General features: G+C 37.6%; 1 protein-coding gene across 4 annotated transcripts in view; it reads left to right on the top strand.

Moving 5' to 3' along the window:
- FREM1 (FRAS1 related extracellular matrix 1) overlaps nucleotides 1–12,246 on the top strand; it is a 143,217-nt gene that overhangs the window by 70,002 nt on the left and 60,969 nt on the right. For all 4 annotated transcript variants that reach the window (XM_045580249.1, XM_045580248.1, XM_036434094.2 and 1 more), the window contains 5 exons: nucleotides 490–684; nucleotides 1,804–1,989; nucleotides 3,591–3,787; nucleotides 7,506–7,728; nucleotides 10,308–10,452. In XM_045580249.1, coding sequence (XP_045436205.1) covers nucleotides 490–684; nucleotides 1,804–1,989; nucleotides 3,591–3,787; nucleotides 7,506–7,728; nucleotides 10,308–10,452 — 946 coding nt within the window. The remainder of the gene's footprint in view (nucleotides 1–489; nucleotides 685–1,803; nucleotides 1,990–3,590; nucleotides 3,788–7,505; nucleotides 7,729–10,307; nucleotides 10,453–12,246) is intronic.

The following is a 12,246-nucleotide window of genomic DNA, read 5'->3' as shown; positions in this document are numbered from 1 at the left end:
TGTGTTTCACCTATCCATGTTCTTCTATTTCTTGGAACTACTATGTGGTAGATGGTTGTTCATTTAAGGTGGTTAATGCAAATGGGCAGACAATTACCACAGGGACAAGGGTGCCTTCTGCTCTTCCTGATGTGGTCGAAACAATTATGAGGGAAGAATGAAACCATCACTAGTCTAGTTTTGTGTCTGTTCCTTGATCATTTGTGAACTGTCAGGCCCTCATTAGCCCCTTTTGCCCCTCCATATGGTGATAGATGTCTGGCAGGGATCTCACCAAAGGCAACAGATGGGCAAGCATTTTTGCATTATTTTCACGACTCTATTTAATTTCATAGTGATAAAGTGGAGTTTTGCATTTTAGCCACATACTTTTTTTTTTCCTTCTTTTTTTGTCTTAACACTCTGTGCTCGTGGAAGGGGTTTGAGGAGAACACCTTGGTCTTCTATATGTTTAAAAAGTCAGGTTTCAGCTACAGTTGTGTCTTCCAGGTGGTGAGGTTGGCCTGGTGCCTTGTTATGACACCATTATGTTAGTGGTTTCGGATGAAGAAGCAGGCCCTTTTGTGAATGGCTGTTGCTACAATGGACCTCACCCATCTGTTCCTCTTCATGCGTCCTTTCCGGTGTATGATCTCAACATCACAGTGCATCCAGTGGACAACCAACCACCTTCACTTGCAATAGGTGACAGTGATTTCCTGTTAAAGTTCTATTATCTCACCGAGTCCCATGCCCATGGTTCAATGGAATAATGCACTTACAGTCAAAATAGAAAACCACCATACAGAATTACCTTAATACAAATTTGTGGAAAATCCCAAATCTGTAAAAGATTAAGGGGCAAAAATAATTTACGTATTTAAAAATTTAAGTAATTCTGTATGGAGAGAGCATGCAAGTGTATGTGTGTGTGTGTGTGTGTGTGTGTGTGTGTTGGGATGAGGACAACGTTGGAATCCTCAATTCTGGTTTTATTTCACATGGGAAAATACTATTTGCCTTCTGGAGAGAGAGAGAGAGAGAGAGAGAGAGAGAGAGAGAGAGAGAGAGAGAGAGAGGGAGAGAGAAATTTATTTTACCCATAATAATTTCTATCAGAACAGAATGAGTATACCAGAGAGACCATTTATATACATTTAACCTTATTTGTTTTTTAGAAAGTCATCTCTTCATAAGCATTATGTATATGTTCTGTCTCTCAGAAAAAAAATACAAACATATGTATGAATGTTATTGTAATTTGCAAACTATCTCCCAAGCAATGTTCTGGAAAGAAAGCATTGTCCCTGCAGAATAATTAAGCACCAGGCATGAAAAAGAAAAAACGTTGGTTATGAGCAATTCATAATGGCTTGCAGGCAATTAAGGCTCTGACAAACAGAGGTAACAACTGATCTTGAAGAGTACATAAACCACATTTAGTGCCTTATCATTAAAACAGTTTGGCAATCCTTATTTTCATTTGTCACTTCTATAGAGACACAAGGGAAATCAGAGTTCCTTGAGAATGACTGAAGGGCTGAACTGGAGCATTTAGCATTTCTGCTGTCTTTCCATTATTGTCTGGCTTGCTTGTGCAAGGAAAAAAATATAATTCCATAAGTCAAATTAAATTCCACCCATTACCCCTGAATATTTTCACCGTAAGGAGAATTATGCTGAAGGGAATGAACATCTCCCATGGAAGTACATGGGCATGTGGGAGGCTTCTCTGAATTGGAATTTCAATCACCTCCTTTGTCCTCACTGTTCTGATGGGAGGATTGAACGCTAAGTCCTAATTGTGCTATTATTTTCATGCAGGTACCATGTTCGTGGTAGATGAGGGTTTCTCAGCAGCCCTCACCATTAGCCATTTGTTGGCCACTGACCCTGACACGGCAGCAGATGATTTGGAATTTGTTTTGACTTCTCCTCCCCAGTTTGGCTACCTTGAAAACACTCTCCCTTCGGTGGGTTTTGAAAAAAGCAATATGGGCATAAGTATAGGTAAGTCAGTTTCATGACCAGCAGTAACTCGCCTATGTTTATGGGTCTTACTGGCCATCCTAAGCTCAATAACTGGGTAAGGACTTCAAAAATGTTCAAAGCACCATATGCATTTAAGGAATTGTTACAGTTGGTACTTTTGAATACTAGTATTTTTTCATTTTAACTTTGAGATTTCCCATGCATGCAAATTTACTTCAAAATAAATGGAAATGTCACTTATGAAAATGAATCATTTCTGGGGGCCTAAGGTACAGCATGGACACTGTGGTTAACAATAGCGTGTTGTATATTTGAAAGTCACTTTGAGAGTCTGCTTTACTGTTTTCACTGCCATGACCACAAAATTATGTGAGATGATTGATGTATTAACTAACCTCATGGTGGCCAACATTTTGTGATATCCTCACCTTAAACTTACACAACGTTATATGGGGGAGAGTAGATTAACTGCATTAAAGTCTATACAATTTTCCTTTGACTTAATGCACAACATAGAGCATTTTTCTCTGATTTGAGACAGTGTCAAAATACCAACACAGCAGGTCAGCTAATTCTACTCAGTTCAATCAGTTGCTTGATATGGATGTCAAGTTTGCAGATGATTGATTGAGTCTTATTTTGCTTTTATTTGGAAGAGATGGTTCCTTTCTTTTTTTCTGAATACTTTCTTTTATTTGATATTTTTAAAAATTGCATTTGATTAAACTCTCTATCAGGAGAAAATCTACCTAATAAAAGAGTAACATGCTAATTGGCTGTACCTTTGAGATGTCCACCATCCAATCAGTAGTTAGTATACAAATTAACCCAACAAAGATGGAGGGGTAATTTGCATACACAGGTGCCCAGCGGCTGCAGAGGCAGGACACTTGCATAGTTGCCATGGTGATGACCAATGACACATGGGTTCCACACCATTCCAGCTGCTCCAGGCCTCTGGGCAGCATGGGAAGGCAGAAAGGTGGCTCTAGGCCTGAGTGGAAAGGCAGTTCTGACCATAGTGAAGGCAGTGCCAGCAGCCAGGGGAGGAAAGGCCCATTCTTGCATGAATCTTTGTGCATCAGGCCTCTAGTGAATATATAAATGAGAAACTGAGGCCCCAGGAGAGGAAAGGTAAGTCTATAAAGAGTAGATTGTCTCCAAGCCCACACTTTTAACTCAGCATGTGGCTTAGAAAACATTTGACTCCGTGTCTTTTTCATCTGACAGTGATGGTACAGGACTTCCTTAGTTTCTGGTAAAGGCAGAGAAATGGCCTCTTTCAAATGAAGCATGACAAGAACTGCTCATGCAGAAGTGGTTTTAATCAAGAGAAGATTTCCCTGACCTAAGTATATGAAGAATGGTCATGAAGTCCCTACTTATCCTGGCTAGCAGTTTTCAGTTATGGCTCTTCTGTTTTCCATGCAAATTTTACCCCTTCTGTAGGATTTATGGATATCCAGTTTTATGTTGACAGCTGATAGTCTTTGTAGCAGACCCTGAGAGCTGATTCTTGTTTGATTTGCTGAGATATAGTCTATTGGTTAAAGGGTTAAGGACTAGTAGCTTGGAAACAAGGATTTCCTATTGACCAGCTTACTCTCGGTGTGCTCCAGCTTCGTTTCAGTGGAAAGACATGAAGGCTTTGCATGTTAACTATGTGCAGTCCAGGCACCTGAGGGTGGAACCCACGGCCGACCAGTTCACGGTGTATGTCACAGATGGGAAGCACCGTTCCCTGGAAAAACCATTTTCTGTTATCATCCACCCCACCAATGATGAAGTTCCCGACTTTGTGGTGCAGAATATTACTGTAAGACCAGAATTTCCTGTTTCTCTTTTATCGTTTTCTGATTTTATTTTCACCTTGTCTGTTTACCAGGTTCCAGTGTACTTACTTAACACATCAAGTTGTTGAGGAGTGAGGGGTGGGAGTGACAAATGTCAGGCAATGCAATCACTTAAAATATTCTGATAATCATGATGCTAATGATAATAATTGCTAACATGTAGCTAATGCACAAATGCAATTACAATTGCATGTATATAGGATAAATACTTCCTAGGTTGTAGGTGCTATTCCAAACTCCTTGCATGTATTCATATTTAATCCTCACAATAGGTTTTTAGGGCGATGGTATTATTATTATTGCAATTTAGTAACTGAAAAAATGAGTCATAAAGAGGATAACTATGTGGTCTGAGATAACAGAGCTTGGAATCTGCACCCAGTAGTCTGTCCATACCACACCCTCTTCAACAACGTTCATTGCAAGGACTCTTGACTCATAGACTACAGGCATCTTATTACATATAGTTAGATATATTAAATAAAAAATAAAATTTGTTCCTAACAGTTTGGCTCAGTGGATAGAGCATCAGCCTGTGGACTCAAGGGTCCCAGGTTCGATTCCCGTCAAGGGCATGAACCTTGGTTGCAGGCATATACCCAGTAGAGAGTGTGTAGGAGGCAGCTGATTGATGTTTCTCATCGATGTTTCTAACTTTCTATCCCTCTCTGTAAAAAATCAATAAAATATATTTTAAAAATATAAAAAAATGAAATTTGAACCATTCTTATTATGCAGATTTTTTTCTTTCTGTTTTGTTGTTAATCTATATTTTCCCATTGATTTTTAGAGATAGTAGAAGGGAGGGAGAGAGACAGAGAGAGAGAAACATCAATGTGAGATAGACAAATTGATGGGTTGCTCCCTGCATGCACCCTGACCAGGGCCCGGGATTGAGCTTGCAACGAGGTACATGCCCTTGACTGGAATTGAACCCGGGACCCTTTAGTCTGCAGGCTGATGCTCTATCCACTGAGCCAAACCTTCCAGGGCTCTAGTTCTATAGTTTTAAAACTTTTTAAATAATAACATTTGTTGGTTGTATTTACAAATTCATATATATATATATATATATATATATCAAATGACCATAATTTGACCCTCAGATAATACCTGTTCTTTTAAGTAATAATAAAAAAATGTATGCTATTAAACAAGTTAGAATGTTGATAAACATATACAGTGAAATATTAAATTCTCCCTTTGCAAGAGCTCTTACCCATAGTAACTTCCCATCAGTTGAAATTTTAGTAATTTAATACCACCAAAAAATGTCTATGCACACCCCAGTATGTTTATATGCGATTTTTCTACATGTTTTTACTTACATATCAGGGACCTTATTATACTTATTACTCTCTACTTTAAAAAAATAACTGTATGTTGAAAAAATTTTTATATCAGCATAGAATTCTTTTTAAAGACTTTAATTTTTTTTACATATGTTGATTTAAGCAAATATGTAGCCAATTCTGATTAAATGGATGAGCTCAGACTTTGATCTATGTGAGGGAGAAACATCCATGGGCTGCCTCCAGTACACACCTAAACCCACAACCTAGGTACATGCCCCGACTGGGACTCAAATCCGCAACCTTTTGGTGTGCAGGATGACACTCACACCAGGTGAGCCAACTGGCCAGGGCTCTGCTGAATCTTAATGGCATGTGAGAGCCCCTCCCCAGGGAGATTTAAGTGCCAGCTTCTGCCTTTCTCCTCCCTCCTGTTGGAACATGGATTTCTCTGAAGCTCACTTTTGTAATTATGAGACTGAAAAAAAAACCTACAAATCATTTCTTCTACACCTACCTCTATTGTCTTGTAGGTATGTAGGGTTTAGGGTTGGGTTTTCTGAAACAATTAGGCCACTGGACAGTGTTCTGTGCTCTTCTCTGAAGGTAACCATGCCTTTCCCCCGAGCGAGCATTCCTTAGAGAAACCATTGAAGACCAACAGATGTGGAGCCCTCTTTGTTACTAGCAGAGCTGGCTTTAAGTGCCAGGTGATTTTTTTAAAAAGTCATTTATTTTGCTTTCTTGTAAAAAAAAAAAATTATTTTGTAAATACCTGGCTTCCATGAAGTTGTGTGCAACATGAAAAAAAGTGAGATTTTAGTTTAAGTTATTATAATACATTTCAAATCTACTAGTGAGTATCTGTATTTTGTGTATATTGATCTAAACCTTTTATTTAGAAACTCAATAAACAATTAAATGGGCACACACACAAAAAAGAAGTCCGTATTTTTTCAATAAAATGTCCCAGTCATCTTGTGAACTGATTTACCGTTTTTGCCACAGAGTGAGTCTGGGACTCCCAAGCTCTCTGAAGAAGGACCATTAGAACATATGATTAGATTGCTTTATTAAATTTCTTGGAGGAAAGAACAAGTTAGATCAAAGATGATTTCATAATTATATTTGTGTGCATTAAATTTTGATGCCATCTTCATCCTTAGTAAGTAGGGCCAGATTTTTTTACATGCATAATTTTAGCTCAAGTATCAGATATGGCAAGTAATTCTTCTTTATGCAAATTCTGTGAAAAGTGGTTGCAGGAAGACTGTCTTTGAAGTCATTAAGAGAGGTTGAAAAAAAGGACATTTTTCACAAATTTAAACCATGTACATATTAAGGCTAAAATGCCTACTCAGCCATAATGACATTCCTAATCTCTTCTTCCCTTTTGCACTTCTTGTCTCTCCCTATTTAATAGCCCTATAAATTTTCTTCTTTGCATTATAATTATTGATGGACAGGCCTTCACTGTTCCATCTAACATGGATTCTTTAGGATATTTATAGTCCCCACAAAATATAGCACAGTGACATGGTAGATTTCTGATCAGCCATGTTAAATTGATTCACCCTTTTTAATTAGACCTTGCTGCATTTCAAAATAGAAAAATATTTCTGTGTTTATTTTTACTGTAAGAGAAGAGCAAGACAGCTAAGTACAGCTAGTCAAAATCTAAATGACTAGCTCCTACATGAAATAAAAAAAAAAACATTCAGTTCGTGCTTAAAGGAGTAGGAAGTGTGATGTTGGTGTGAAAGTGGAGGAAGGCGGTTCAGGAAAAGTAGAGGGGTGCGGGTGGGGGAGAAGTGAAGGGTCTGGATTAAAATTAACACCATGATGCATCCAAAAGGACCCTTCTCAATTGTTGTTGGTTTTAATAAAAATACAGAAGTTTTTACTTTAATGATAAAAAACTTACACCACAAAAGATACCCCTCGTGTGTCCATCAGCTATTTGTGCCATGTCTAAAACGGAAACACTGAAATTATAAAAGGAAAGAGGCCCAGCAGGTTAAACTGACAGCTTAGGATCTGAAGGTAAAGGGTCTGTCTACACTCAGATTTACAAGTGAACTCTGTAACTTTTAGAAAGCAAGCATCTTTTGGTTGCCTTTCCCCCCCTAACTTTTGAATTATGAAATGTTATATGTACACAGACAGAGACACACACACAGAATCTTTTGTCCATCAGAGAAATGAATAAACTGCTTTGAAAAATGTGAGATTAATAGATTTGTAGTCATCTTCTTAGGCTATGGTAAACCAGAGATATTTAGGACTCATGATACACAAATCTCATGGACAGTTTGCAACAGGATATCTTAAAATTAAAGAAAGACCAGTTTAATGTGCACATAGCTGACTTTTCCGACTTGCCACTTAGGTGTGTGAAGGTCAGATGAAAGAGCTGGATTCTTCCGTCATCAGTGCCGCCGACCTGGATGTGCCGGAGGACCCCTTGCTGTTCAGCATCACTCACAGGCCCCGCCATGGCCTCCTCCTCCACGGGGTGTCCAACCCGGCCTTTCCTCAGCACCAGCAGCCAGCCGGCCCTGGCCAGAGGCACACACTTGTTTACAACTTTTCCATGGCGCTTCTCAAGAATGGTATATCGCATTCCACTTGGATTTGCTTGTTACCAACTTAATAATTTAACCCAGAAAAGACGAAAATTAATCAGGGAATAGGAAGTGAAAGAAGGGCATTTACCTACTTTATTCATTTATCTTCCAAGGGTTTCCTGTGGGCTCTGGATTAATGTAGGGCCTAATATCCAGCTGAAGATAGTGGGTAATAGAAAAGGAAATACTATGTTTTCTTTCACTTTTAGAGCATCAATAAAAATGATATATGTGATTTGGGGTATTTTAGTGCAAGCTTTTATGTCATAGTAAAAATTCCTTTTTAAAACTTGAAATCATTAAACTTGAAGAGATTTATCTGCCAAAAATTTCCACATTGGAACCATATATATATAACAATTCATTATTCTCTGAGGAGACAATTTCCTCTTTAAGGAAATGGTGCATTGGAATAGTAGCCTGAATTATATTTTTAATTACACATTTAAAAACATCAATCTGAACCCATTTTCTATATAAAAAAGTATTTTAAATCTTTGAGAAAAGTGTGTGATTCTAGGATCACTCATACTCTCTCTTTCCTGTCTTCACTATTCTGTTCCCCAGCCTGAGGGTCGTTCCCCTCCTTGGCCGAGCTGCCAACACTGTGCCTTCAGAACCAGCTGCCTCCTGGCCGAATCTTTGGACCCACCCAGGCCCTCCGAACTATCCCTTTTCTGTGCTCATGTTAGCCCTTGAACATTTCCTACTGTCTTTTCCTTTCTCTCTCCCCAGCTAGAGTGTAGGCTCCCTGCCCAAAGGCTAATTTTGCAATAGTTGTCCAATAACATCTCATGTTTGAATTTGAAAAGCGAATTCATATATTTCTCAGTTTTGATCCATTGCAAAGATAAATTCTGGAGCTTAAATTATGTTCCCAAATAAAAGCATGCGTAACAAATAATACAATGTATTGTTACAATATTTTTTTTTCTAAATTTACAACATAGGAAAAAGGAATAATAAATCAAATTTTACTCTTAAAAAAGTTTTTAGAAAATAACACTCATTGATTACTGTTAGGTTAAATAATTATATATGTATTGTTTAAAGTTTGCACTATATAATTATTTTAAATAAAAAAATAAAGGTTGTTCATATAAATTAATATTTTGGTGATATTCTCAGGGATTAGATTTTCACCTCTTTTTTATTTTTGGTTCATTTATGACTACTTTTTTTTTTTTTTAACTTTAGTGCAGTCTCACACACATTTCCTGACCCTAAACATATAGAACTTATAAAACTGCTCGCATTGCCCCAGCCAGTGTGACTCAGTTGGTTGTCAACCTATGCACCCAGAGGTCACCTGTTTGATTCCGAGTCAGGACACATGCCCAGTGGACTTGACCCCTGATAGGGGATGTGAAGAAGGCAGTTAGTTGATAGTTCTCTCTCTCAGTGATGTTTCTTTCCCTCTCCATCTCCCTTGCCTTCTCTCTCTCTCTCTCTCTAAAAAAAAAAAAAAAAAAAAAAAAAAAAAAAAAAAAATCAATTAAAAATTGTTAGCAGCCCTAAGCAGTTTGGCTCAGTGGATAGAGTGTTGGGCTGTGGACTGAAGGGTCCCAGGTTCAATTCTGGTCAAAGGCATGTACCTTGGTTGTGGGGCACATTCCCAGTAGCTGACTTGATGTTTCTCTCTCATCAATGTTTTTAACTCTCTATCCCTCTCTGAAAAAAATGAATAAAATATATTTTTAAAAAATTAAAAAAACTAGCAGATTATGCAATCTGTTTATGATTATTTTAAGTATCTTTTTTACTTTTAAAATATTAATTGAAAACATGGATTGTGTTAACTAGGTTTTTCGTTCTCTGGACATACTGCACTGTGATTTTATACAAACTGTCTTTCATTTTAATCTTTGCTTATTTATTAGCCAATAATAGTTTCTCATTGTTATCTTGATTTGAAAAATTTTTAGATAAGTAAAATTGAACCTATTTTTATTTTTATTGACCATATGTTTGACCTTTTGTGAATTACCTGATAATGTTATTTGCTCACTTTTTCATAGATTCAGATCAATGTATAAGAGATAATTAAATATTGATGTTTTATTTTTGTCTCATATTATGAATAAGATTTTTCATATTTCATTTGCCTTGTAACTTATGTTTTTAAGTATAGAAATAAAGAATTGCAAGTCCTCCAAAATTATTTTTTCTCAAGACTGTTTTGGCTTTCTGGATTTCTTTGCCTTTCCATATGAATTATTATTTTTTTTTTTACTTGAGATGGGGATCTATGTATAATTTCTCCCAAGTAAGAAACTAATTTTCTATTTCATTTGAGCATCTTGACAACTTTGTTCTTAGGTAGCTTATCAAATAATATGTCATTTTCTCACCGATTTTAAATAGACCTTTATCAAATACTAAAGTATTTAAATAGGAATTTTTAGATCAACTAAGAGAATATTCTTACTGCATGAAACAGTTTAATTTCACCCTGTTGCACTGATTAACGATGGCTTGGAAATTAAAACAGTTATCTGTGCTATGTTTTGGAATTGTCCAATCACAAGGAAGATTTACTTTCTCCCTCTTTCCCCTTTGTCCAGGAATGAGGTTGATGTATGTGCACGATGATTCAGAGAACCTTGTTGATGACTTCACAATCCAGTTGTTCGATGGGAAACATAAGATACTTAAGACCATCTCAGTAGAGGTCACCCCAGTCAATGATGAGAAACCCGTGCTGAACAAGTAAGCTACCTGAAGAGAGTCAGCTATCTGAAGAGAGTTCCTTTCAGATTCTCTACAAAATTCTGACCAGGAAGGCTAGGTGTAAATGCACTGTGTGTCCTCTGAGAGAAATAAGTCTCTTGCTGCTGCTGTCTGTCACAGTTTGTCCCACCTACCAGGTACCTAGAACTTAGGTGCAAATATTAGTTAATGTAACCACTTCCTAACAATTCTCAAACGAGCCCTTTAATTATTTTTTTTCTCTCTCTCTAAAACTTCTACTTAATTTTAAACAATTAAGATAAGGTGACCAGATGTCCCGCTTTTGGCGGGACAGTCCCGATTTTTGTTGTTGTTGTTTGTTTGTTAAGAATCGGGACTTTCCCGCCAAAAGCAGGACGTCTGGGTCACCTTAAATTAAGAATGACTGAACATACAATATAGAATTAACAGTGTATTAAACGTTTAAACACATGCACTAAAGTGTAATTATTTAATATGTAGATTCAACTAAAGTGTGATACTATCAATATTAACTGCAGAAAGCCCTCACTATGGATTTGGTCAGACTTTTAACTAAGAGCGGCTGAGGGAGATATACCAATGCCACTTCTGTCATTTGGTATTTCCTTATCTACCAGTCCTCTGCCATGCTCCATATGAATTAACATCCCTTGCCACCTGATGTCAAAATAATAGTTCTTTAAAAATCCTGGGCTAATATTATTAATTGCAGACTTTCTCAGTATCTCTGTAGTTGATCAGAGTGTGATCATAGGATATAATCTTTATCAATTATATTTCCACTAGAGGCCCAGTGCAAGAAAATTAATGCACTGTGTCGTGGTGGTGGGGTGATCCTTCAGCCTGGTCTGTGCTCTCTTGCAGTCTGGGAGCCCTCAGGGGATGTCCAACTGACAGCTTAGGCCCACTCCCTGGTGAGTTGACCAAATACAGCAGGCTAATTTTTAAGTTGATAATTTTGTATGGCCCTCAAATGATACTATAAATACCCAAATGGTCCTTGGCAGAAAAAGTTTCCCCACCCTTGGATTAAATGAACTAAAATATGTAAAACTGTTTGAAAAAAAAATGAGCTAATGCATAGTGAGAGCTCATAAATGTTAGTTGTTATTATTACAAGCAGATATTCTCATTCTGAAACTACAAAGATGACCCAGTTTCTCATTTATTTCAAACTGGGGGGCAAGAAGATATTAACCAAAAAACTTGTGTGTGTGTGTGTGTGTGTGTGTATACACACACACACACACACACACACACACACACACACACATATATATATATATATATATATATATATATATATATATATATGCATAACTTATGGACACAGATAATAATGTGAAGGCCTGGGGCAGGGGACGGGTAAAGGCTTAAAGAGGTCGATGGGAAAAAAGGGGATATATATATATAATACTTTTAACAATAAAGATAAAATAAGAGAAAGAATAGATTGTGTTCACTTCCCCCATTTCTGCCCACTGTCTCCATCCTCAACCGCTTTATTAAAGCTGCTCCCTTGTTTCCTACCAAATCTATTGGCTCTTCTCATCTTACTGGACCTGTTAGGGCATCTGACACGATTTCTTTGACATCCTTGTGGATGCTACAGCAGATGCTTTTGGTTCCCTGGGCCACATCCCCACGGCCCACCTCTGACTGCGGCTGTTGTGGTGGTGGAACATGCTGAGCACACTGTCGGTGCCCACCCCTCGTGCCCACACTGTCTGCTCCCTGCTCTGCCTCAGGCCTTTCTCTGAAGCAGCAGAGGCCCATCCAGCTGGTGTTCAG

The sequence above is a fragment of the Pipistrellus kuhlii genome, unplaced genomic scaffold (assembly GCF_014108245.1).
Source record: "Pipistrellus kuhlii isolate mPipKuh1 unplaced genomic scaffold, mPipKuh1.p scaffold_m20_p_12, whole genome shotgun sequence".
In the NCBI taxonomy this organism is placed as follows: Eukaryota; Metazoa; Chordata; class Mammalia; order Chiroptera; family Vespertilionidae; genus Pipistrellus; species Pipistrellus kuhlii.
The sequence above is the reverse complement of the archived record's forward strand: the minus strand, read 5'-3'. Positions and strand labels throughout refer to the sequence as shown.